Genomic DNA, 27,774 nt, shown 5'->3' on the forward strand with positions numbered 1-27,774 from the left:
AGTTTCCAGAGTTATTGGCGAGTTATTGGTGTAACTTTTCTTTTTCCTTTGTGGAGATGTTTTGTCGTTTTGTCTGGAATGTTCCACAGCGTGGCATTAAACCTTTCTCCTATCTCCACAGAGACCGAACAGAGTTACAGGTCAGATCTGCGGAGAGGCGACATTCCAGGCGTATCCACAGAAACAACCCCAACGAAAAAGTTACACAGTGCATCTTTATAGTGCCTATGACAGGTTAGACCACTCATTTTATTTTATTAAACACAGTGAAGATCATTAGATTGAAGATTTTGCTAAAAAACAAAACACAAATGACTTTTTTTTCCCAATTTGGCCAAGTTTTTAGGTTTCAAATCATGACATCACTAAGGGGAATCACGTAACTGTTACCTAGAAACCAAATACTATTAGTATTAGTTAGTAAATTGCTTCTTGATTCGTGTAAAACTTTAATTTATATGTACAACAAACATCTCTTAAAGTGTCAGAAAAAATGCATGTAAATTGTGACGAACTCTCCCGTAATTTTCTACTTTTTTTTAGGTTTTCAACTTGTTTTCGCAAACTGCTTCTTGACTGGTGTAAAACTTTAATTTATATTTGGCCAAAATTTAAGATATAAAAACTTAAATCTTTCAGAAAATGACTTGAAAGTAGTGAAATGATCTGTCCATGCAGCAAGAATTTTATTTTACTTGACTAGTGCTCTTAAAATAAATGACCTCTAGACTAGAATTAATCGAAAATAAATCTGAAAACAACACAAATAACCTGACATAAATTTTTAAATATTGGCCAGATCAGAGAAATTTGCCGTGAAAAGTTATAATCCCACCAAATTTAAAAAAAAAAGAAAAAAAAAAGAGGATCGTTAAAACCTGTCATACGCACTTTAAACTTCAAAATAAAATTGTAAACTCCTTTTTTGCCGTAAACCATTTGGAAATTTGTTCTAGGGACTGAAAACTTCAAGTAAAACCGTAAAAAAACACCCAAATGTGAAATGTGAGATAATAAACTTTTAGTGTTAAAAAAAACAAAAAACAGTCCTGACCAAAACTAGTTTGAGAGCTGAAGGTCTCTGAGAAACCTTTGAGAGAGAAAGTGAGATCCATTTTGTGTTTCTTTTTTTTTTTTCTTGAGTTTTCAGAATATTTTGGAACTTTTTTTTTGTCTGTGTTTGTTGAGTGTGCGTCGTGTTGCCGTGGTAACAGTCGAACGTCGCCAGATTTTTGCCGAAATCCCAGAACGCTTCACGGCCGTCGCTTGGTCCAAACGTCTTCGTCAAAGCTGTGTCGTGAAACTTTTCCGCTGGAGGGTTCGTCGGACGCTTTTCTCCGTGGAGGTTTTGTTGTTGCTTCGTTTGGAATGTTCCGCAGTGTGGCTTTAAACGTTTCTATCTGCATGGAGACCAAACCGGACAGATCTGTGGAGTTACAGGTCAGATCTGTGGAGTGTTTGTGAGTCCTTTTTAATATCTAACCAGGATTAAACTAGGACTAAACCAGGACTAAAACAAGTCTGAACCAGGACTAAACCAGGATTAAACCAGGACTAAACCAGGACTAAAACAAGTCTGAACCAGGACTAAACCAGGATTAAACCAGGACTAAACCAGGACTAAACCAGGTCTGAACCAGGACTAAACCAGGATCAAACCAGGACTAAACCAGGACTAAACCAGGACTAAACCAGGACTAAACCAGGTCGAAACCAGGTCGAAACCAGATCGAAACCAGGTCTAAAACCAGGACTAAACTTGGAACATAACTCGGGTCTGAACCAGGACTGAACCCGTTTAATTAAACTCGCACTGTGGAACATTCCAGAAACAGCAACGGCGTCTCCATGGAAACGAGCTGGAACTGAACAAACCCCCAACCAGAAAAGTTACACAGTGCAGCTTTAAAAATTAGTGCATTTCAATCGAGTCACAACAAATCCTTCACCTGGAAATTCAACGAAAATTATTTATATTTAAAAAAAACAAAACAAAACAAAAAACGCTCTTCTGTGTCTTTTTTTGGCAAATCGTTCGTTTATCGTCGTCCGTTCGTAAATAAAACCTAAAAACTTTCCAGGCTTTGAAAGATCTGGTGGAAAATCTTGCGGAAGTGCTTCGGTAAAATACGGGAATGACGTCTTCATGGAAAAAAAATAAAAATAAAAGGAGATTAAATTTAAAAATAAAAATAAAAGACGGCAGCTCAGATGAGTATTTCCACCATGTCGCTGTCCACTTCCTGCTGAGGGGGCGGGGCTTGAGGCTGAGGGGGCGTGGTCACGGGAGGGGGCGGGTGAAGGGGGATTCTACGATCCAACGTGCTGCTATGGAAAACTTCTGAAAAAAAAAAACAAATACAAGAGAGAGGATTAAAGAACTCAACCAGGACTAAAACAGGACTAAATTTGGACTGAACCAGGACTAAAACAGGACAGAACCAAGGACCAAGCAAGGACTAAACCTGGACTGATCCAAGACTGAACTAGGACTAAACTAAGACTCAACTAGAACTGAACTAAAAACTGAACCAGGACTGAACCGGGACTACACCAGGACTGAATTTGGACTAAACTAGGACTAAAACAGGACTAAACCAGGACTAAACCAGGACTAAACCAGAGACTAAGCAAGGACTGAACCAGGACCAAAACAAAACAAAAACACAATGGAACAAGGACTAAACCAGGACTAAACCAGGGACTAAAATAGGACTAAAACAGGACTGAACCAGAACTGAATCAGGACTAAACTCGGCTTGAACCAGGACAAAAACAGAGACTAAAACAAGCCTGACCTAGGACTGAACCAAAACAAAAACAAAGAACTAAACCAGGACTAAACCAGGACTATTCTCTTCTTTTGTACCTGCGATCCTGTCGGGGATGTAGACCGGACTGGGGCTGGAGAGTCTCGCGGGGAGGGTCATGCTCTGGAGGGCCGAGTTCTGGTAGGTCTGGGGACTGGGCAGGACCGGACTCTGTAGACCCGGACTCTGCAGACCCGGACTCTGCAGACCGGGACTCTGGAGACCGGGACTCTGGAGCAGGGCCGGGGTGCTGGACTTGCTCCCATCCTGGGCCTGGCCTTTGTCCGTCTGGGTGCAGCTGTCTCGACTCCCGGTTTTGGAGTGTCCGGCCGTCATGGGGGTGGAGGGCAGAACCGGGGACGGGGACGAGGAGATGGACTCGGCCCGGAGAGAGTCCGGCCTGAACTCTGGACCCAACAGCACCCCTACAGGACACAGGCAGAACTGTCAGTCTGTGAGGAACTCTGCGGGTTTATGTTCAAATGTCATTTCCTCGTCGCAAACAAAACCTGGAGTCGAGTTTTTTTGGAATTTCAATAAGAATGAAAAACAATAATATGGGAAAAAAACAGGACTGAACCAGGATTAAAATGGGACCTAAACCTGGACTAAACCGGGACTAAGCAAAATCTAAACCTGGAACGGAACCAGGATTAAAACACGACTGAACAAGGACTAAACCAGAGACCATAACAGGACTAAACCAGGACTAAACCAGGACTAAACTTGGACTGAACCAGGACTAAACAAAAACTAAACCTGGAACAGAACCAGGATTAAACCAGGACTGAACCAGGACTAAAACAGGACTGAACAAGGACTAATTTGGAACTGAATCAGGACCAAAACTGCAACAGAACCAGGGCTGAACCATGACTGATTTAGGACTAAACCAGGACTAAACCAGGACTGAATCAAAACTAAACCAGGACTAAACTTGGACTGAATCAGGACTGAACCTGGACTGAACTTGGACTGAACCAGGACTAAACTTGGATTTAATTAGGACTGAATTAGGATTGATGTGGGATTAAACCAGGTCTAAACCAGGACTAAACCAGGACTAAACCAGGATTAAACCAGGTCTAAACCAGGATTAAACCAGGTCTAAACCGTGTGTGGTGGTCTGGTTGGCGTCCTCACCCAGGCTGCCCTTCCAGCTGCTGTCCCTCCTCTCCTCGGTGATGGGGGAGCTGTTGAGGCCCAGGCTGTGGCACAGGAGTCCGGAGGTGGTCCCCGTGTTGGAGATGGACATGAGGGACTTGGAGGGCCTCATGGACGGACCGTCGGACTTCAGCGGGTCCTTCCTGGAGCGCTGGTGCAGGACTTTGATCATGGCGTCTTTCTCGATGATCTGAGCGTGAAGGTTCTTTATTCTGTCCGAGTGAAAACAAGAAGATTTAAGTCACTTTTTATTTGCAGGTTCATCTCCTTCTTGTTTCTATGGATACTTAGGTTAGGTTAGGTTCGGTCGTTTTATTCGTACCCGTAGGTAAATTTGTTTTGCAGATTTGAGAGGCAGGTTCCACATTTCACATTTTATTCATCCACAAAATCCATATAAAAACACAATTACAAAATAAAGTGTTACAGAGCTCCAGTGCAGAATGGTTTGTTGCTTAAATAATTAGTTACATTCATCCATCACACTTGGCTAAAATCACAAAAAATATTAAATATGTTAAAAACACATAATCTTAGATAAATAGATTAAAACTGATTCATAAGTACGACAGCAGCCGGAACGAAGCTCCTTCTAAAACGATTCGTTCTAGATCTTGGGACTAAAAGACTCTGACCAGAGAGAAGCAGCTGAAACTCTGAGTTTAGTGGATGTTTCACGTCTCTTAAAATACTCTGTACTCGAGACACTTACAGAAGACGTCCTAGAGACTCCAGCGGCTCTGAGGATGAACAATCACCTACTCGCCCATTTAACCGACTGATTCAGGGAGTTCTTGTTTTTAGCAGAAATGCTCCCAAACCACGAGACCAATGGAAACATTAAAACTGATTCCATAAATGTTTTCTAAAACAGTGTCCTCATGGTTCTGTCTGCACGGTAAAAGGAAAACTTTCTCAGACAGTGAAGGCGCTGGTGCCTCTTTTACACACACCAGAAAAATTATCATCAAAACTCAGCTCAAATTTTGAATAAATGAATGTTCCAAGATATTTATAAGAGTTGACACACTCAACTGACTGCCCCTTTGATCTCTGTGACGTCACACTGAGGCGCTCGCTTTCAAATGTCGACAAGAAAAAGTTTGTGTCTCTGTTTGTGGTGTAAAATGATGGAACCCCTTGAAAATAGAATTAAAACTTTGTTCAAATATACATGTATTCAAAAGGGCAATTAAAAAATTCATTATTTCAAAATACTGTGCAGAAGAAATGAGTGCTTAGTGTATATGTATGTGTATGTATATGGGTGTATATATGTGTATATATAGATATACATGGGTATGTATATAAAGTAGGAAAAAAACTGAGGCACTCAAAAAGTACAAAATAATTCAAAGCCTTTAATAGCACATGACAGATAAAGTAAAAATACGCCAACGTGTTTTGGCCCTTTGGCCTTGATCAGGGCAAACTGAAGGGCCAAAACGCGCTGGCGTATTTGAACTTTATCTGTCATGTGCTATTAAAGGCTTTGAATTATTTTGTACTTTTTGAGTGCCTCAGTTTTTTTCCTACTTTGTATTTGAGACTGGTCCTACACAGAAGACACCAAAAGAACAATTCTGCACATTTTTTGCATATCCAAGTAGCACTCCTGCCCCCAAAGCCTTGCATGGGTATGTATATGTGTATATAATGTGTGTGTATGTATGTAAATATTATATCTGTGTATATGATGTGTACTATATCTGTGTACATAATATACATATATTTGTTGTTGTTAGATTTGTAATGTAATGTGGGTACTGTGCAATTATTGCTTATAATGTACATGAAATGAGAAGTCTATATGTGTACTTTGTTCATTTGGGATGGTAGAAAAAAGGGGTGGGGTTAAATAAGTATTTACTTCCTCCCACTCCTTTTTTGGACACAAGGAAAATTTGGCATAACATTTATTTTGCCTGTTATTATAGCATAGAAATATTTACTTTTTGTGTTATATCTATGTATTTATGTTCTATGTATTACTGTCCGAATAAATATTCATTCATTCATTCACAAAAAGTCAATAATCATATCCTTGGTTTTGGATACATTTAGGTGCAGATACGACTCTTCACACCATTTTACAAAGTCCTGTAAGAGGAGATGTCACTGCTCTGCCTGGAATGTTCCACAGTGTGACTTTAAGCAGCTCTACTTTACATTTATTCAATTAGGTGGTTTTAGAACTCAAGAATACCAAGAAAAACAAACATTCTGACTGAGCGAGGTCAACTCTCCATAGATCTGACCTGTAACCATAGGCGGAGTTTGAGGGGGTCAGAGGTGGCACTGCCCCCCAGTGGCTGAAACATGTCACTACATTGAATCTATAATATGACCAATACAAATACTTACTTTTAAAAAATGTATTAATATTTTAAATATGTCAATAAAACAAAAGGATTGTATGAAATAAAGATGAAATATAATTGAAATATATCGTATCGAATTGAAAGTACTCTGTATCGAGGTTTGTATCGTATCAACAACTTCTTAATGACCCCAGCCCTTGTGTGTAATACAGGACCTTTATTCTGTGCACCTGGATTGTGCTAAAAATGAGAAAACGGCGGTGGTGAGATCCTGACCTGCTCTCCATGTCCAGGCAGCGGCGGTTGGCCATCAGGATCTCCTCCTCCTCCTTCTGGATCCGAGCCTCCACAGACGTGTCGTAGCTGCTGCTCGGGGAGTGACTGATCACTGTGGCCGACGTGTCTCTGCACAAAAACACGTCGGGTTTAAGAAAGAGTTTTAAACCAGTGTTTCCCAACAACTTTTTTTCTGGGGATATTTTAAAAGTCACAAACCTTCACGACCCAAGTCCACAGACGTTATTCATAAACCACAAAATAAAGGTGGATTTGAGTTTTATTGAACATTAATGAGGATATTTTATTGTTGACTGATCGAATCTCTGAACAATTAGTTTTACTCAAGTTTTAAACAATGAAAAACAGAAACTGAATCCTAGTCTGAACCAGGACTAAACCAGGACTAAACCAGGACTAGTCTTAATAACAAACTGTCTGAATGAGGCGGTGAAAAGGTCGGAAAGTCTCAGCTTTATCCTGCGTCTCTTTACTCTGAATTCCGATTGTTCCTAGGATGAAGATTTAAAGAGCTTCTCTGTAAACCAAGAGTTACAAAAGCACTTTTGTTCCAGCAGCCATCAGTGCCCTAAACACGTGATTTTTATTATATTTATATTCTTCTTTTTTTTCTATTGGATTGTTTCTAATGTTCTTTTTTCACCCTGCACTGTTCACTTTTCCAGATGCAGATGTGAGTGTGTCTATATTTATTCATTTTTACTGCTACAGATTTGCTCTGTCAAAGTTCTGTTGCATTTTGGACAATGACAATAAATCTAAATCTACACATGTGAATGAAAGAGACTCACTGACAAAACTGTACAGAACTGAAACAAACTGTAGAAAATATATTCTGTGTCGTGGCTTCAGTGTGTTCCAGTGCTGCACTTGCGGCGCTGTACCTGCGGGTGGCGACAGAGGCCGCGGCGTCCAGGGCGAACTGCCTCATGACGCTCTCCTCCAGATACTTCTGCTCCCACTTGGTCATGTCGGCCTCCAGAGCCAGGATCCGCTCCTCCTTCTCCCTGAGGTGCTCCATCAGCGCCGTGGCGTTAAACTCCGGGGGGACGCTGCCGTTGGCCTGAGAGCCGCCCTGACGCTGGACACACAAGAGGAGGAGGAGAAGGAGGAGAAGGAGAATTTCTTCAGTGAAACAAGGTTAAAATTTTATAATAATTCAGCACACATGTGTCTGACCTCCATGGGACCAAATCATTTTTTCAGAAATCATTAGTTATCATGCATGTTTTTTGTACTTAAAATGTAAAAATATCATGTGGTCCGCCCTCAGCTGCTGAATTTTAAACTTCTTCTTCTAAAAGGACTCTAAATCTAATCAAATGTCTTTCATAGTGGACATCAAATACCATCAAATAAAATCAACATGCTTTAAAAAAAAAAATCTAAAGAAATGTCAACAGTTTGTTTCTATACACTTCATATTACTCAGAATTTAGATAAATATTCCAATCACATTTTTTACAATTCATGTCCATAAAAACACACTCAAAATGCTTCTTATAAATGTTAAACACAGATTTATACAGACCTGACGTTCTAAATATTTGAAAAAGTTCAATAGAAATAAATATTTCTTATATTTAAAAATTTGGGTGTTGAAAATCCTTCCACGTCATTGACCCATTTACATTTACAGAGTCTGTCAGTCTGGACTTTACAGGGTCTGAAACCTGCTCAAGTCCAGCGTGTACAGGCACTAGTGTTCAAGTTTGACATAAACTGATCAAATATAAACATACAGAGGAGCTCAAAACTTTCATTCAGAATATTTATCTTATTCTCAATAGTTTTGAGTTAAGACAGGATGTTCAAACTGCGGCCCAGGGACCAAATGTGGCCCTCAAACTAATTTTTTTGACTCTCAGGCTTCTAGATCAGGGGTCTCCAACCTTTTTTTCTCCAGTGAGCTCCTTTATGAAACAAAAATGCCAGAGAGGTGCTGATTCCAGCAGTCGCAAAGAAACTGAGTAAATATAAGAGCCACGGCAAGACTTGGATGGTGATTGTTAGATGATCCTAAAACATAAACCATTATCCATTTATCGTTGCACCAAGTTAGGCATCAAAATGATACACTTGTAATGGTAATTTATCAGATTTTGCTTATTATCCACAATACATAGAATACACAGCATTCAGAAATACATAGAATTCAATACATAGAATTCAGAAATCCTTCCTTGGAAGGAGGTGGAGAGCGACTGGAAGCTCCTGAGCTACAGGTTGGAGATCCCTGATCTTGGGAAATTGGCAGGTGGTTCATTCTAACTCAGGGGTCATCAAAGTAAGGCCCGACTCCGACTTTCTACGCCCCTTTGACGAGACCCTCTGCCCCCACCACCTGAACTCACCCTATGAGGCAATCCTCAAAAGTGTCATGGCCTTTTTTAAAAATTACTTTTAGGGAAATAATAACACATCTGCATGTATTTTGTTGATTTTGTCAATAAAAAAATGATATTTCTATGAAATAAAAATGAAATATTTAAATAATTATATGATGTATTTACATTTGCTGCCATATTTCCGTCACCTGACAAACTCGAGATCAAACAGTGAGAGTCGACACACGTGCAGAGTTCTGTAGTGCAGTTAACGACAGAAAAATGTCTCGTGTTAAAGTACAAAAAGTTGACAGAGAGCAGAGTTTAAGAACAGTGGATGACAGATTATTTTTGTGTTCAGTGTAAGTTTCGTGCAGTTTGTCTGATGTGTAAAGAAAGTGTGAAGGTTTTCAAAGAATATAATCCATATTGTCAGGGTCAAACAATTCTGACCCCGACCCCCATCACAGTCAGAAGGAATCATGTGGCCCTCAGAGAAAAAAGTTTGGTGACCCCTGATCCGACCTGTTATTAATGCTCATATGTGAATTATCCAGTGTTCTGATCACCAGTCTCGACCGGCGCTCTGCTTCTTCAAATTTTGATTTGCAAAATGATAAAAGTTTGGACACTGAGACACAGCTCTGTACTCCACACCTGCTCGTCCCCTGTGTCCAGTGGACGACAGAGTGGAGTTTGTACCTGCTGCATGCGCAGAGACTCCAGCTCTCTCTCCAGTCTGGTCCTCAGTCTGTGCTCGATCACACAGCTGAATCCGCCAGAGTGCTTTCACAGTGGTGGGCCGTCAGGGCCAGCAAGGCCTTCTCTGCTGGCCTAAACATGCTCAAGAAAAGTAAATTTATGTTATTTTATTTTCATAAATATGTAAACAAAATGATTCTCTATTCTCTGTATTCTTTACGTCATATTATTTCCACTTAGTCGAGTGGCTTCCAATAGTGTTTTTTTTATGGTAGAGTTTTTAACCAATTATATTTCAGCTAGCTTGTGTTGTCAAGTAAATTAAATTTGCTTGAGACCTTCAGAATAAACAGAGCAGGCCCCTGTGCACTGTAAGTGAACGGGCACAGTCAGGTTGCAATAGCCAATCAGATCTCGATTCTGCGTACCAAGGCTAGCTAGAAGGTCTTACGCTGAACTCGACCCGTGCGCGTTCGGTGATTGGATTAGCACTTGCTAGGGCCTGACAAGCGGCAATCTGGAGAATTGAAATAAACACGGAAATTCAAGAGCCAGCTGTATTTTTAACCCATAATGGCCGAAGGAGAAGACATTGATCTGGTTGCAGATCTACTTTCCACGCCATTTTCAAGACGGCCCTTTCAGGAAAAGTTGGATATCGTAAGAAGAGGTCGCTTAACCCCTGCGCTAGCTAGCCTATCCCAGCAAGGAAAAGGGTTTGTCCGACACATCTCAGGTGGTCCAAGCGCGCGCAGAGGCCAGGGCGCGACACAAGACGACCTGCGCGCACACTACCAACGTCTCCACACCAGCATTCTGGACAACATTCTTTCCCAGACACGGACTCGATTTCAGGACCACGAAAGGCTGATGTTTCTCTCCCTTCTCGACCCTCAGCACTTTCAGATATACAGGAAAAAATTTCCACAAACAGCCTTCTCCAGCTTAACACAGAGCCACGGATCATTATTTGATCTTCCCCGACTTAAAACAGAACTGACTGTAATGTATGCCATGGTTGATTTTGAAGGGAGAAGTCCAGCTGATCTTCATGATTTTCTTCGGAGCAAAAATCTGAGTGAGAGTTTGGGACAACTTTACGCACTGGCCTGTTTGGCTGTTACTATCCCTGTATCCACTGCATCTGTCGAGCGGCGGTCATTTTCAACGTTAAAGCGTATTAAAACTTATGCCAGAAACACGACCGGACAGAAACGGCTTTCAGCATTAGCCTCCATGTCCATAGAAAAGGACTTACTGATGGACCTAAAACGCGCCGATAAACTGTACAACAGAGCCACTGAAGTGTTCTTGAGAAAAGAAAGGAGGCTCGACTTTATTTTCAAATAAGCAGACGCTGTTGAGAACTATGTTGGTGAGTAAATGCATTTTATTTTCAATTTCTTCTTGTCATTGCAATATTTTCAGTTATTTGCTGTTGTATAGCCTATTCTCAAAAATGCAAACGATCTCTTAACTTTATTTTCAAAGAATAGTTTGTTTTGTTATTGTCTGGTTGGTGTCTTATATGAAACGGCGACATTGCGCAATTTATTAGACAGACTTGTTTAAGATCACACAGCGTAATTTTGGTGGCATTTTGTTTAGTATTTTTAAATCACCTTTTTATTTTTGACAATATCTGTGAACTTAGTTTCCTAATCTTAATTGTGAATGCATACTTGATGGTTTTAAATGCTCCTGAAATAAAGTGCTGCTTGACTAGCCTATATTGAGGTGAAGTTAATGTATGGGGCGTCACTGAAGGCCTAAGGTTGAAATGCACGGCCCGCCACTGTGAAACAGAATAAACCAGGACTGAACCAGGACTAAACCAGGACTGAACCAGGACTGAACCAGAAAGACTAAACAAGGACTGAACCAGGACTGAGAGTCTGGACTGGCCCGGGGGTGCACCTGCATAGACCATCGGGTGACCGCAGGTGAAAGGACCGGCGCAGCCATCACCAGATCGCACTTTGTGGACACCCTGCTCCATGGGCTCAGGGTCCTCCCTCTTTCTCTCTCAAGTCCAAGTTCAGTCCTGGTTCAGTCCTGGTTCAGTCCTGGTTCAGTCCTGGTTCAGTGTCAGGTGAGTGTGCAGCGCGGTCACCTCCTCCTCCAGTTTGACGACTTTGGCCTGGGCGTTGTTCAGGGCCTGGTCTCGGATCTCGATGTGTCTCCTCTGATCTTCTGTCTGAGACCGAAGAGAGTTCAGCTCCATCTCCAGCTTCTCCTTCTCACGCAGCGTCTCTTTATCTGAAGAAAAAAAACACACACACAAGTCACATTTACATGATGTTTTTTAATTATTCTGAATTAATTATCTCTATTTATCACAGCACATCTTTATAAGAAAGGGTAAAATGGCATAAGAAGTTGTACTGTATTTTCCGGGCTATTACTGAAGTCGTGCTGGGACATCTGAGTGGATTCGTGTATGGGGCGCGCTCTGGATTGTGGGGCGTGCGGCCGTTTTTTGATGGGGTTGGAGGTTTAAGAGCGCGTCTAATAACTCGGAAAATACGGCATTTGTTTTATGAATTCTTTCCAACAACACTCAGAGTCTGGGCAGGTCCAACAAAAGTGAGAGGTGGTTTCATTTTTCAGTTTGTGTCCATTGTCCTTCTAAGATGATTGTTTAGTGGAAAACAGCGATGTAGAAGTTTGTAGCAGATATTTGTGAGGTCATGTTTGTACATTTTTCCATGAAATATTGTCAGTAGAGTCGGGCTTGGGAGGTGCACTTGTGGTGATAGTCGCTCTTTTTCCACCGCGACTCATTATAAGACAAGTTTAACTGAAGATGAAGCTGAGTAAGTTCCATTTGAAAAGTTTTTCAGTATCTTCAGTCACGCCTGCTCAAGCAGACATCTTCAGGTGCGGCCCTGTCCTGCCACTTCCTCAGTTTAGGCTCCACTAATGACATCACTCTGTTACAGCCAATGAAACAGCGGCAGGAGTAACCCTGTCGTCATCTCACTGAACACATCTCAGAATGTCTAAAAAACTAAATGTGAACTAAAACCTGTTCAATTAATACACTTGAATTTGGAAAAATATTGGAATAGATTTATATTTTTGTTTATTAAAATAAAATGTCAAATATTGGTAGGGACTATTTTGTCTTCCCCAAATATTGGTTGTGACACATCCCCACCCCTTGCCAGCAGCTTCAGAAATCACACACGAGGACAAAAAGTCAGGTCACATCTAGGCCTGTAACGATAACAAATTTTGCAGGACAATTAACTGACCAATAATTTATTGCGATAAACGATAATATTGACATTTTGAGACCAATTTCAACTAATATAATGACCATGGAATAAAAAAGCAAACACATCCTCTCAATGATCAATAAACTTTACTTTCTAAAGAACATTTAACACAGGAACTGTACAACAAACAAAAACAACAGGCCTAAATAAAACAGACTTAACGCAGGACTGGTCTAATGTGCCTGTCTGACAGCGACGACTTGTTCACACAAATGTACCTGAATAAACCACTGTTGAACCAAATACAACCAAAGCAATATATAAAATGGATTATTAAAGCTTTGTAACAAAATTGTCCTTAAAAGTGATTTTAGTCACTGACTTATATTGGTGTATAGTGTCTCGTCTCTCTGTGGCTGCTGTTGCGTCGTCGTTTTGGTCATTTAAATGTTCGTATGAACCCACGACACACGATGTTATTTTACTATGAGGGAGTCTCTGTCCTGTCTGGTGTCGTGTCGGTTCGGTTTCGGGATTTTGTGTCCCGGGCGCTAGGCGAGTTCTGTCGCTCGGGTTTGGGTTTATGTCGGCTGCTGAGGTTTGAGACATTTCTTCTCGTCATTTGCCCGCTGCATTTGACGCACGTGGTTGTTGAGACGTGTCCCATTCACTCATGTTGATTCAACATCGTGACTTGTTTTGGCGCACATGGATGAACCATTTTGTTACTCTGACAGCGGCGCCATCTTGTGTTGCTAGCGCTCTGCACAGATGCGCAGACTACACACGCAACCGCTCTGTTGATAAACAGAGCGCACGTTGGTTCAAGCGTCATTACACTTTTTAAACGAGAGGAGTCAGAGAGCGATAGATGTGTCTAACATTCAGCGAGCGAGAAAGAGCGAGAGAGAGCGAGGAAAACAATCAAGTTGCAAATAGTATTTATCGTGGCTGGAAAAGTTATCAAGCTCGTTAAAAGTTATCGTAAGATTAATCAATGTATTGATTATTGTTACAGGCCTAATCACGCCTTCTTGAACACAGGGAGAAGCAAATCGCAGCCAAAACCGCGCAAATTCTCCTGTAGTGTGTGGCGGCCTTCAGTCCAAGTCTAAGGGCGGATGAGCGACACAACAACTTGAAAATCAGCGATTAAAGACGACTGAAACACATGCGAGTCAGTCCAAACAGAACCTCGGAGGGTAAAGGAGAAGGAGACGGCTCTGTGTGTGGCTCTGCTGCTCTACTCACTCTGACAGATGAGCTGGGAGATGGTTTTGCGGTTGTCCTCAGATCCTTCACACTCTTTGGCTGCCAGCTGCTTATTGGCTGTTTCCATTCGCTCTGCGGCAACAGGAAAAGTTTAAACTCACGAGAAACACAGAAAATACTTAAAGCACAATAAAGAGTGTTACGGAGGTCAACAGTGAACGCTCGTGCCTCGCTTCCCGAAGTACATTTTTCTCACAGACTTTTCAGAAAATAAATAATAATGTTAAAAGTTTGAAATTTCAGGGTTAGTCAGCTCTGTGGTGACCTCTAATTTTATTTTAAATCTGTTTCTCAAACTTTATAAACTGGAAACATGGACTGTGTAACTTTTTGGTTGGGGGTCGGTCTAGTGTCGTGGTGCTCGAGACCGGGCTTGATCTCGAGGACGCTTTTTTATGGTCTTGGTCAATCCGTGTGTTATTCGTTTATTCATTTTTCAAAATAAAACCAAAAATAAGAAAATGAAAAAAACAAACAATTTTCTTCATTATTTGTCTCCAAAACCAAAATGAACAACCAGATAACGATTCGTTTTTCAGTTTTCGATTTTGTGTTGAAATGAAAAATGGAAAAAACGAGTAACGGCCATTTCCCATTTACCTGACTTCAGTGACTGTGATGCTGGACTTTTGCACTTTTTTTTTTTTTTTTGCAACCAGGACTAATCCAGGTCCGGGACCACACCGGAGGCTCAGAGCCCACTGCAGGGCCGGAGCTCGAAGCTGAGGCTCGGAGTCAAAGCTCGGAGTCTGCTCTGGTCCTGCTCTGGTCTCAGTCTCAGTCTGGTCCCCGTCTGAGTCCTGCTCTGGTCCCGCTCTGGTCTCAGTCTGAGTCCTGCTCTGAGTCCCGCTCTGGTCCTGGACCTGGATCAGTCCTGGTTCAGTCCGTATGCAGCGCAAAAGTTCGGCATCCCAGTCACGGAAGTCATGTAAATGGGAAACGTCCGTTATTTGTTTTTTCCATTTTTCATTTAAACACAAAATCTAAAACTGAACTGTTTTTTTCATTTTGGTTTTGGAGACAAATAATAAAGAAATTGTTTTTTTGTTTTTTTTTCTTATTTGTGGTTTTATATTGAAAAATGAATGAAAGATACACAGATTTTGGACTCGGTCTCAGACTCGGGCGCAGAGTGTTTCAGTGCAGTACAGTTTGTTTGGCTTATTTTAAGGTTAAATGAACATTAACCAGATAAAATGGAGATAGATTCATAAAAACATTGATATATTTGTGCCAAAATAGCTGTAAAATACAAATAAATGTAGAAAGTGACAAAGCTGGTCTCGATTTGGTCTCGGTCTTGGGAACCTTTGGTCTCGGACTGGTCCTGGTCTTGATTAGTGATTAGTGATTAGTGCGGTCTGGACTACAACACTAGGTCTGCCACCTGCTTGTTTCTATGGATGGATGGATTTCTGGTGGAGAGTTCGTCAAACGCTTTCCTCCGTGGTGATGTAATTACTCTGCCTGGAATGTCTCACAGTGCAGCTTTAAACATCTCTACTTTACATTTATTCAATTACAGGAGGATTTATAGCTCAAAAATACCGAGAAAAACAAACATTCTGACTGTGAGCGGCATCGCCTCTCCACAGATCTGACCTGTAACTTGCTCTGTTTTGGTCTCCATGTAGATAGAATAGGTTTAATGCCGTATTGTGAAAAATTCCAGACAAAGCAATAACATCAGCACGGAGGAAAGTGTTTGACAAACTCTCCACCAGAAAAGTTACACAGTGCAGCTTTAGTACCGTTTTGATCTGCTCACTGTTGACCTGCACGTGTGACACGAGCCCGCAGGGGGCGCTGAAGTCTCACCTCTCAAGTCTCTGTTGAAGTCGTGGAGGCGTCTCACCTCCAGCTCCAGTTTGTTCCTCATGGTTTTCTCCAGAGCTTCTCGTTTGGATGAAGATTTGGCCAAGTTCTCGTAGGCCTCCGACACCAGCTGGATCTCCGTCTCCAACTGAAACAACAAACACAACAGACGCTTTAACTCGGGTCCTGACCACACTTCTGGAGACAGTGTTGGGAAGGTGACTTTTAAAATGTATTCCCCTACAGATTACAGATTACATATCCCAAAATGTAGTTTGTAATGTAATCTATTAAATTACTTAAAGTGAGTAATGTAATCTGAATACTTTGGATTACTTGATTTGCTGTAGAGAAGCAAAGACGAGAAAATCTTAACATAAGATGTTTTATCTGCTAAAAGAAAATAAAAAGGCCAAGTCTTTACTGAACCAAATTAAAAATATTATTGATAGAAGACGAGGAGACACGTCCACACAGCAGGATTTAGTCCTGTTAAATCCTGTTTGAGACTTGGTTTGGACCTGGTTTTAGACCTGGTTTAGTGTCCGGCAATGAGTGGAGCTGCCAAAAAAAAAAAAAAGGGATATAGCCCCAAATGTGAAAACAGGAAAATACCTCTGTGTAATCCATTTATTTCAACAAAGTAACTGTAATCCAATTACCACTCACTGAAACAGTAACTAGTGGTTCTCACTTCCATATCCTTAACAAACTGGTTTGAATATTTGCTTCATATAGTTTTCTACCATATGGTACAAGATTAGGTTGAAAAACCTCTTACTTTTTGACTCATGAGATTTTTTATGAAGAAAGGTCATGGTAACGGAGGGAAAAGTAACAGAGGGAAAATTGTACAAACAAGTAGAAGGTGCAGGATTTTACATCATTTGTCGCTTTTTTCTTCTGAATACTTTAATATTACTTCAAAATGAAAGGAAACTATTTCTATAAAATATGTCAGTCCTTCCAAGCAAATTTTTTATCATTATAAATACATATATATATTTTTTTAAATCCTGTACCTTCATCAACAGTTCAGAGATGGAATAACACAAGATATGATGAAATACATCCAACCTATTGACATGATTTTCAGGTCTTTGAAATTTGGGAAATAATTTTTCTTCCATGTTTCATACATGGTCTGTTTAAAACATATGGAACTTTAGAACCAAAAATGGTACAGAAAAAAGGTCAACAGTTTCATAAACTAGAGTACATATGTATCTGTTCAATACATTTTTATATCAGATGCATTAACTTGAATTTTTGGCCTTGTTGTTTACTTCTACTTGACTGGGCCCTTTTATTTATTCATGCATTTATTTACAACAACAGTAATTACCATGTAAATATGACAGATTAGAGGAAAAATGCAAATTTCCATCTGTAGTCCTGAAGCATGTGACACAGAAAACAAGAACACAAAACAAGAATACAAAACAGTTACACAGAGGTCACGTTTACACTGAAACTAATCACCGTATCGGAAACTATTTACATCCAGACGTCATTTTTGTGTCCACAGTCCTTCCCTATCCACACAGCTTTGAGCATATTTGTTTACATGTTACAGAAAGAAAACTTAAAACCACATGACTCATTTGCATAAACTAAGCGCTCCTTCAGTGGAGGAGGCGTGAGTCCATAAAACATGAGTTTTTAAAATGAACAAACTGAGTAAACTTTACATATCCTTATCTAAAACTCTACTAGAATGGGCTTGTCACTGATTAACTTAAGACACTAACACTAAGGCATAGCATGTAACCTTTTGTGTCAAGAAAAAGATCAACTTAGAAGCATGTTATTTTATTCATTATAGATGTTTTTGTTGCACTGAAAAACACAGAACATGTGCACTTACTGTGAGGCTCATCTCCACAAAGATGACTTTTATTTGGCGTCGTGCGGGGCCTCCTCCTGTTTGTTTTCCTGGAAATGTTGTTGTTTATGTGGCACAGTGTAATGTTACAGCTGATCTATGTACTCATGGACAATGCTGACCTCCATGAACCTCCAGAACTGTGATCAGGACCAGAGTTAAACCTCCTGGCAGAGTTGGAGAGTAACAGATTATATGTACCGGCGTTACGTAATCAGAGTACAAATTATGAGTAACTGTATTCAGTTACAGTTATCACTGTTTGTATTTATTGCCCAAAAAGTGCTGCATATTTCATTCCCTCCGTTACCGACATGAGTTTTTTTAAATTTTTTGTCAACAACTTGAAAGAATATCACAGGTTTAACTTGACCCTGTTGGAGTGTAACTCTTTCCTACATTCTGATACTTTACTTATTTCAATAGTCCCTCTAGTTTCTGAATAAGAGACATTTGAATGTCAAAAATCTGCCCCTGTTTTCCTCCGTTACTGCTTGACCAGACCCAAAAGTACAGTGTGATGTATCTAACTTTAAAACATAACCATGACCTTTTCTGGTTCGTACCTTGTGCAGTTTGGTGACCTTCTCGCGGCACACCTCCATCTCCTGCCTGAGCTGCCGGTTCTCCTCCGTCAGGACGTCCACCATGTGATGCGCCCGGGACATCATGGCGAAGGGCTCCCCCTGCAGGCCGGACAGGGAGTGGGGCTGTGGGAACATGCCGTGGGGAGGTCCCTGGTTCTGGTGAGGAGCGGGGCCCTGGTGGTGCATCCTGGGAACGAATCGGTCAAGATTAAATCGATTGTGAATGAAAAATAAATAGAATGTTGATTAAAACGTTGGCCGACGAGCTCTGACGATATTTTAGAGACAATGTTCAGGGCTGATTTTGGTTATTTTTACCTAATTTATCTCATTTAAATTGACTGTAAACTCACCCTCTCCCTGTTTAGTCACGTTTTGTGCAGTTACATCGTCATATTAAAGTGTTAAATTAAAGCTTTGTGTGAACTTTTAGGCAGCAGGTCAGTGAAAACTAAATCTTATCATTATATTTAGGATTTTACTAAACATTTTGCACTTTTTTCAATTTATACTTACGAGACGAAATGTGTTTCGTAAGTTTAAAAATTGTGCCTAAATTTTGTCATCAGTTTGGGACTCTAAAATAGAACTCTGGTGTAAAACTATAATTTATATTTAATATGACGTTGTGACTGCTCTGTTGTAAAGTGTTAAAATAAAGTTTTGTGTGAACTTTTAGGCAGCAGGTCAGTGAAAACTGAATATTGGTTTGTGCTGGAAAATCTATAAAGCCTCCATTTTTGAAAACCATGTTGTCTTGTAATTTTTTAGGACATATTAGCCGCGGTCCTCTGTCTGGTTAATTCCCCTTTCAACAGATGTAACAAAAGTAACAGATTTAAACTCTCATGTGTGCCAAAAAAATGTTTCAGAAGAAGCGCCTCCTGGACCTCCAGAGGATAATACACAGTAGATCCAACTCAGTGGTGCTCTTTGAGAAGGGAAGTCAGTACAGAGATGCAAAAAACCCAAGGCACTCACTGTTTACAATAAAATGCCTTTATTAGTTTACGGGACGTCTTAATGGACAACTTACAAAGTCCCGACGTGTTTCAGCCTATGGTTTTCCTCAGGGGACAAACAGAACTGAGAGCAAATCATGTGAATTAAATACAAAAACCCACCAACAGGTCTGCTCCACCTGGAAGAGGAGGAGTGGAGACTCACCTGTGGACACCACCCAATAACGCCACAAGATGGCAGTGTTAAAACAGTGGGACATCATAAAGAATATAAATATAAATATACTATGCAGTATAAAAACACCATGCAGTTATAAAAACACAGAGAAGTCCAAATCTTCATTAAGCCCAGGATATTTTGTTGCCTGCGATTTATAGATCCAATAGGTTTCACATTGTTTGAGTTGAGCAATCTGGTTTCCTTTTCACAAAGAGTCTGGTGTATGGTCAGTTCCATGTACCTGCAGATTAGATGGGTTACTGTCATGAAAGTCCAAAAAGTGTCTGGCCATGCGATAGTTGGTATTGGCTGTGCAGATTGCATATTTATGCTCAGCCAAGTGCTCTTGTAGGCGCCTTTTGGTCATCCCTACATAGAACACCTTGCAAGTAGTGCAAACAAGTCTGTAAATTACAAAAGTGGTTTTGCAACTGATAAAATGTTTTATTGTATATTCTTTTTGTGAATGGGAGTTCAGAAATGACTTGGTTTGACATATGTTAGACATTTGTGCCACTTCTGTTGCACTTTTGAACAAAATGTTTGTTTTATGTTTTAATGAATGATGTTGAGTGTCTAATTGTTTTAACTCCCCTTCCCTTGGCTGCCCAGGCCAACACTGTAAATAAGAATTTGCTCTTAATGTTTTGCCTGGTAAAATAAAAGTTAAATAAAATAAATCTGCACAACAAAGGCAGAAGTCACTTTATGGTGCAATGGTGCAATAACTGTTTATTTGTGCAATAACTGTTTGTGCAATAACTGTTTGTGCAATAACTGTTTGTGCAATAACTGTCTGCACAATAGGGCTTGTGCAGTAACTTGGACACTTTATCATTGTCCAGTGCACAACTGGACAATGGACATTAACACTGGACACGTGTATCTTAAGACGGTTGTCTGATTGTTCCGTGTGTATGAGTGTGACTGTGTTTTTAAGCTGCGGGCAGTGAGCCCAAGACAAATTTCCCAATAAATAAAGTTGATCTTATCTTCAACTAAATATTTTGGGCTAAAATACATTATAAAGAAAAATGTAAATAGCTACTCATAAATCAGGCTTTAAAGGTCCATATGAACACTGTGTTCTGATCTATGTTCTAATGTCATTTCCTCGTCATAAACAGACCTGGAGTTGTTTCATTCACACATATTTGTGCGTTTTGTGGCTTTTAGTAGCACACCATGATTTAGCCTTATAGAATCGAATTGAAATATGTCGTATCGAACCAAAAGCTCACAGTATCGAGGTGTGTATCGTATCAGAAACTTCTTAATGTTACCCAGCCCTGTCCATCAGCATTAAACACAATAAATAAAAGCGTAGCGTGGTGCTGTACCTGGGTGTGGAGCCATAGGGGTCGTGCGGGTACCCCCTCTGCTGCTGCTGGGGCTGCTGCTGGGGGGGCAGGGGGCCGTAGGGTTCGGGCTGCAGGGTCCCGGGGCGTGGGGTGGGGGGGTAGCTGTGGTCCTGGGGCTGGTGAGGGGGCAGAGGGTGAGGGGGGAAGCCTGGGTGAGAGGAGCTGAGCAGAGAGGACAGGGCCGAGGCCTGGGCCCGGGACAGCGAGCCCATGGAGGTGACGGAGGAGGTGGGGCTGTGGTGGAGGCCGGCGCGGTGGGAGTGACCCTCTTTAACCGACCTGCGGAAACAAAGAAACAGAAACAAATCAGAGAGATGGTACGAGATGAAATTCAGCTGGATAATTTCATCCCTGTAATCTCTTCTGAACTAAAGGTAAAAGGAGCTGTTCACTTGAAAACTACAACTTCATGACATCACAACGTGGAACAGAATATTTTGAGCTTTGGAGATGTAAACAGACAAATAATAAAGAGTTACTCAAACATGTGTATGAAACAAAACACAACTCCAGGTCTGTTTTTGTGAAGAGAACAACATTATAACATGACTTATCGACGTGTATCGTTCATTCGTTTTTCAAAATAAAAGCAAAAATAAGAAAATTAAAAAACAACAATTTTCTTCATTACTTGTCTCCAAAATCAAAATTAAAAAACAGATAATGATTCTTTTTTTTTTTTTTCAGTTTTTGATTTTGTGTTTAAATGAAAAATGGAAAAAAGGGATAACAGTCGTTTCTTGTTTCCGTGACCTGGAAGTGACACATTTACATAATTTAAGCAGAAAGTGCCATAGACATACATGTATATGCCTATGGAAAGTGGAGTTAGAGCAACGGGAGTGTCTCAAAATCTCAGAAAAATTATTATCAATTTATAATTCTATGTATTTGTGTAGTAAAATATTAACAGTTTTCAAGATAATTACTAATTGTAACAGTTCATTTCTCTTTCAGTGTAGCTGTTAAAATTCTAATTGGAACAAAAATTATTTCCATTTCTTGTTTTTCTGGTGAAACACAACACACTGATCTACAGTCACACAACGAACACACACACAACTCAAGAAAAATGATATTTTCGTTCCACACTAGTAAACACAGACATTCTCATGTGTGACCAATACATGCACCAAGAATCTCGGACTTGCACAATTCTTACTGGGAAGGATTTTCAGAAAAAGTGAGCATCAAACCTCCATGTTTGTTTTCCCAGTGGGATGTGTCTATTGTCAAAGTCGATCTTTTCAAGTCTTTTGAACCATATCACTTTTGTTTCTGGTTCTGATATTGTCATATTTTAGTTTTGGGATTTGGACATCGTTAATTGTGTGGTTGTTGGATCCTAACAGCAGAAAATGGCTCGAGAAATGTGTTTGCGAACTCCATAAATGCAAAAGTGAATCAGATGTGTGTGACTCAAACCTCCGTTCAAACTGTTTCTCTTCCCAACGGAATTGAAAAATAGTGAAAGGTGAAGGTGATGGGCAGGATTGATCCACAGGAAGAACCAAAAAAGAAATGTTTGACTGACTAAGAAATCATCCTGAGTTTACAGAGAACATTTTGTATGTGGAGCGACGACAAAGTAAAACCCCGATCCCTCGCTCCACCTTGGTTACGAATTTAAAAAGTCAACATCAAAGTGAAAGGCTCCAGCTGTTCACAAAGAAACACCTTCCACTGCAAAGAGACCAAGACGTGATGTTTCTGTAAAACCACAAGAACAAGAAAGTGCAGCTCAGTCTGTTTGTCTTCTGCTCCTCTCACTTAACAAACAGGGTTTTGTTTTGAAGTTAAACGTGTGATATTCTTTCAAGTTGTTGACAAAAAATGTAAAAACTCATGTCGGTAACGGAGGGAATGAAATATGCAGCACTTTTTGGGCAATAAATCCAAACAGTGATAACTCTTGGTTCTCACTTCCATATCCTCAACAAACTGGTTTGAATATTTGCTTCATATAGTTTTCTACCATATGGTACAAGATTAGGTTGAAAAACCTCTTACTTTTTGACTCAGGAGATTTTTTATGAAGAAAGGTCATGGTAACGTAGGGAAAAGTAACGGAGGGAAAATTGTACAAACAAGTAGAAGGTGCAGGATTTTACATCATTTGTCGCTTTTTTCTTCTGAATACTTTAATATTACTTCAAAATGAAAGGAAACTATTTCTATAAAATATGTCAGTCCTTCCAAGTAAATTTTTATCATTTTAAATACATTTAAAAAAAAAAAATCATGTCCCTTCATCAACAGTTCAAAGATGGAATAACACAAGATATGATGAAATACATCCATTTATTGACATGATTTTCAGGTCTTTGAAATTTGGGAAATAATTTTTGTTCCATGTTTCATACATGGTCTGTTTAAAACATATGGAACTTTACAACCAAAAATGTACAGAAAAAGGTCAGCAGTTTCATAAACTAGAGTACATATGTATCTGTTCAATACATTTTTATATCAGATGCATTAACTTGAATTTTTGGACTTGTTGTTTACTTCTGCTTGACCGGACCCACTGGTTCAAAAGACTTGAAAAGATCGACTTTGTCAATAGATGCATCCCACTGGGAAAACAAACATGGAAGTCTGATGCTCACTTTTTCGGAGGATCATTCCCAGTATGAATTGTGCGATGACTGGACGTCCGAGTTTCGTGATGCGTCAATATGACACAAATGTTCATGGGCCTGTACAGCTCATTTCATTGTGGATATAACGACGAGGGCGGGTTCCAGTGTAATGAGGTAAAATTACCTATTTCAAAAATGACAAATCACTCATAAAAACGACTCGATTACGGCGACGTGAGTAAATGTAATCCGTCACTTTCCGCCCCGGTCAACTTTCAGCATAAAGGTGAGAGTGACTGCGGAGCGCGTGACGTGTAAATGTGAAGATTTGAAGTGTGAGAGACTTGTTTAACAGCTCACATCACCTGTTGTACTTTCAGATAAGTCAGTCCTTTATAGTCGGATTATGAGCGATTAAAAGTCAGATTTAAGTTTGACAAAAGCCTCAGACGGAGTGCGCTCGCTACGGTTACAGCCTCACACCCCCGGGAATGTTGATGACGTCAGCCGCAAAGTATCAGCGTCGTCACCTAATCGTTTTTTTTATCTAAATTTTTCCATTTTATGCCGTGATATAAAAGATTCTGGCTTAAACGTGTAAAGAGAAGATAAATTTGTTAACTGAGTTTCGTTGCTAAAGTTGTGACCAGATTTTCAAAATAGAAAACCGGGACACTCTAAAAAAAAACCTTAAAAAAAACAGAAAATTGTGAAATGAGTGCGTGATTAAAGAAAATTGTTCAGCACTCGGCACTAATAATTCAGAATATTAATCCGTGTGTCATTCGTTTATTCATTTCTCAAAATAAAACCAAAAATAAGAAAACGAAAAAACTACGATTTTCTTCATTATTTGTCTCCGAAACCAAAATTAAAATGAAAAAAACAGATAATGATTATTTTTTTCAGTTTTCGATTTTGTGTTTGAATGAAAAATTGAAAAAACGGATAACGGACTAAACCAGGACTAAACGAGGACTGAAACTGGACTAAACGAGGACTGAAACAGGACTAAAATGGGACTAAACCAGGACTAAACCAGGACCGAAACAAGAACTGAAACAAGGACTAAACCAGAACCGAAACAAGAACCGAAACAAGGACTAAACCAGGACTAAACCAGGACCGAAACAAGGACTAAACCAGGACTAAACCAGAACTGAACCAGGACTAAAACAAGACTGAACCAGGTCTAAAACAGGACTAAACGAGGACTAAACCAGGACTGAAACAGGACTGAAACCAGGACTAAACCAGGACTAAACCAGGACTGAACTAGGACTGAACCAGGACCGAGTTGGGAACGGCCCGGAGGTGCGCCTATGTAGACTATTGGGTGATCAAGACTGAGACCAGGACTAGGTCCAGGACTGAGACCAGAACTGAGACCAGGACCTGTTTTAGTCCTGGTTTAGTTCCGGTTTAGACCTGTTTTAGTCCTGGTTCAGTCCATTATCTGTTTTTTCATTTTGGTTTTAGAGACAAATAATGAAGAAAATTGTTGTTGTTGTTTTCTTTTTCTTATTTTTGTTTTTTTGATGAACGAACGACACACAGATTTATAGTCACATTTTCTTTGTGTTTTTGTCATTTTTAAGCAGCTTTCCTGTATTTTACCTAAACAAATGTCAATGTGCGTCTCTCTTTACTGTTGGCAGGGATCAGATTCGTCAAAAATAGGGACTCCGGGCACATTTCTTGTATAAAACTGTCAAAACAGAGCACAAGGAGCAAGATGTTTTATTTTTTCAGCGCATTATAGTTTATGCAAATGAGTCATGTGGTTTTAAGTTTAGTTTCTGTAAAACGTAAACAAATGTGTCAAAGCTGAATTAAACACGTTATAATCTCAAACGGGCTGATGGTTTAAATGTTGTTTATTGTTAATATAAAGTTTATTTACGCAGAAGATTTAAAATTAACTATCTACCTATTTTGTTATATCGAAATATATATTGTATATCAAAATATCGCTTAATATATCACGATATATTTTTTGCTCCACATGGCCCAGCGCTAAACTCACTGTCTTTCATTTTAGGTTCTGTGCTCAGCCTGACTTCAGACTAATAAACGCACAAACCAAATTGACTTTTATTTTATTTTTCTTCAGTGTCAGTGCGTCCTGATTGTGTGAAAAAAAAAAAAGAAGTGAATTTTGTGACATTTGGAGGTTCAAACATGAAACGACAAGACTGGACCTGAACTAAATATTTGTTGAGTTAGAAAAAGAAAAAAGAGAGAGATCTATTTTTACACACAAATGTACAGTCACCTGCCGGGTTCACATTCACCTGCCGGTATTCACCTGCCGAGCTCAGATTCGCCTGCCAGATTCAAATTCACCTGCCCTGTCACATTCACCTGCTCTGCTCAAATTCACCTGCCAGATTCACCTGCTCACATTCACCTGTCAGACCCACCTGCCCTGCTCACATTCACCTGTCAGACCCACCTGCCCTGCTCACATTCACCTGTCAGAACCACCTGCCCTGCTCACATTCACCTGCCAGATTCACCTGCCCTGGTCACATTCACCTGTCACATTCACCTGTCACATTCACCTGTCAGAACCACCTGCCCTGCTCACATTCACCTGTCAGACCCACCTGCCCTGGTCACATTCACCTGTCACATTCACCTGTCACATTCACCTGTCACATTCACCTGTCGTCTCTCTCTCTCTCTCCGAGTCGTGGGAAAGTGTCCTCCTTCGTTCCTTCGTTCCTTGGTTCTTTCGTTCTTTCATTCCTGAGGCGCGTTCGGACTCGTCCCGACGATGATAAAATCCTGAGGTATTTATTCTGTTTACATCAAAGACAGGTGCGAAACAGGACGGACCAGATCCGGGCGACGGAGAGCCGCCGCCGCCAAACGAGATCACTGGGAAAATACTAAATCTATGGAGTAGAGTAAACCAAACTAACAACAACAACAACAACAGCAGCACAAAAACCAGGAGGCGACCGGATCAAAAACACAAACCACAAAACCACAAGTAAATGTTCGTTTCCTCGTCAAAAACAGACCTGGAGTTGTGTGTTGTTTTTTTTATTCACACGTTTGAGTAACTTTATTTTTAGTCTGTTTACATCTCCAAACCTCTAAACGCTCTGTTCCACCTTGTGATGTCATGAAGTGGTAATTTTCAAGTGAACAGCTCCTTCAACCTTTAGTTCATAAAAGTTTCAAAATTCCAGAAATCCTGAAATGATCCAAATGATTCTAATGAAGGTGTGTGGAGTTTACAAACACAATTTTAGTCCTAGTTTAGTCCCATTTTAGCCCTGGTTTAGTCCTAGTTTAGTCCTGTTTAAGTCCTAGTTTAGTCCTGCTTTAGTCCCATTTTAGTCCTGTTTTAGTCTGATTTTAGTCCTAGTTTAGTCCCGCTTTAGTCCCATTTTAGTCCTGTTTTAGTCTCATTTTAGTCCTAGTTTAGTCCCATTTTAGTCCTGTTTTAGTCCTAGTTTAGTCCCATTTTAGTCCTGTTTTAGTCTGATTTTAGTCCTAGTTTAGTCCCATTTTAGTCCCGTTTTAGTCTCATTTTAGTCCTAGTTTAGTCCCATTTTAGTCCTGTTTTAGTCCCATTTTAGTCTGATTTTATTCCTAGTTTAGTCCCATTTTAGTACCATTTTAGTCCCGTTTTAGTCCTGTTTTAGTCCTAGTTTAGTCCCATTTTAGTCCTAGTTTAGTCCCATTTTAGTCCCGTTTTAGTCTCATTTTAGTCCTAGTTTAGTCCCATTTTAGTGCTGTTTTAGTCCCATTTTAGTCCTGTTTTAGTCTGATTTTATTCCTAGTTTAGTCCCGTTTTAGTACCATTTTAGTCCCGTTTTAGTCCTGTTTTAGTCCTAGTTTAGTCTCATTTTAGTCCTAGTTTAGTCCCGCTTTGGTCCTAGTTTAGTCCCATTTTAGTCCTGTTTTAGTCTGATTTTATTCCTAGTTTAGTCCCGTTTCAGTACCATTTTAGTCCCGTTTTAATCCTGTTTTAGTCCCATTTTAGTCCCGTTTTAGTCCTAGTTTAGTCCCATTTTAGTCCTAGTTTAGTCCCATTTTAGTCCCGTTTTAGTCTCATTTTAGTCCTAGTTTAGTCCCATTTTAGTGCTGTTTTAGTCCCATTTTAGTCCTGTTTTAGTCTGATTTTATTCCTAGTTTAGTCCCGTTTTAGTACCATTTTAGTCCCGTTTTAGTCCTGTTTTAGTCCTAGTTTAGTCTCATTTTAGTCCTAGTTTTGTCCCGTTTTAGTCCTAG

At 40.1% G+C, this 27,774-nt stretch overlaps 1 protein-coding gene across 1 annotated transcript in view; it reads right to left on the reverse strand.

Annotated features, from left to right (window-relative positions):
* Nucleotides 1-429: 429 nt before the first annotated feature.
* amot (angiomotin) overlaps nt 430-27,774 on the reverse strand; it is a 55,592-nt gene continuing 28,247 nt past the window's right edge. Inside the window, exons 6-18 of the mRNA XM_055148676.1 lie at nt 20,924-21,223; nt 18,381-18,588; nt 15,933-16,077; nt 14,094-14,186; nt 11,735-11,880; nt 10,073-10,138; nt 9,622-9,705; nt 7,477-7,673; nt 6,572-6,700; nt 3,954-4,186; nt 2,870-3,235; nt 2,226-2,341; nt 430-2,142 (exon numbers count right to left, since the gene is read on the reverse strand). Of these exons, the coding sequence (XP_055004651.1) occupies nt 1,978-2,142; nt 2,226-2,341; nt 2,870-3,235; nt 3,954-4,186; nt 6,572-6,700; nt 7,477-7,673; nt 9,622-9,705; nt 10,073-10,138; nt 11,735-11,880; nt 14,094-14,186; nt 15,933-16,077; nt 18,381-18,588; nt 20,924-21,223 (2,248 nt within the window). The 3' untranslated portion in view covers nt 430-1,977. The remainder of the gene's footprint in view (nt 2,143-2,225; nt 2,342-2,869; nt 3,236-3,953; nt 4,187-6,571; nt 6,701-7,476; nt 7,674-9,621; nt 9,706-10,072; nt 10,139-11,734; nt 11,881-14,093; nt 14,187-15,932; nt 16,078-18,380; nt 18,589-20,923; nt 21,224-27,774) is intronic.

This window comes from Boleophthalmus pectinirostris, unplaced genomic scaffold, assembly GCF_026225935.1.
Source record: "Boleophthalmus pectinirostris isolate CB_2022bp ecotype Guang Dong unplaced genomic scaffold, ASM2622593v1 HiC_scaffold_12, whole genome shotgun sequence".
In the NCBI taxonomy this organism is placed as follows: domain Eukaryota; kingdom Metazoa; phylum Chordata; class Actinopteri; order Gobiiformes; family Gobiidae; genus Boleophthalmus; species Boleophthalmus pectinirostris.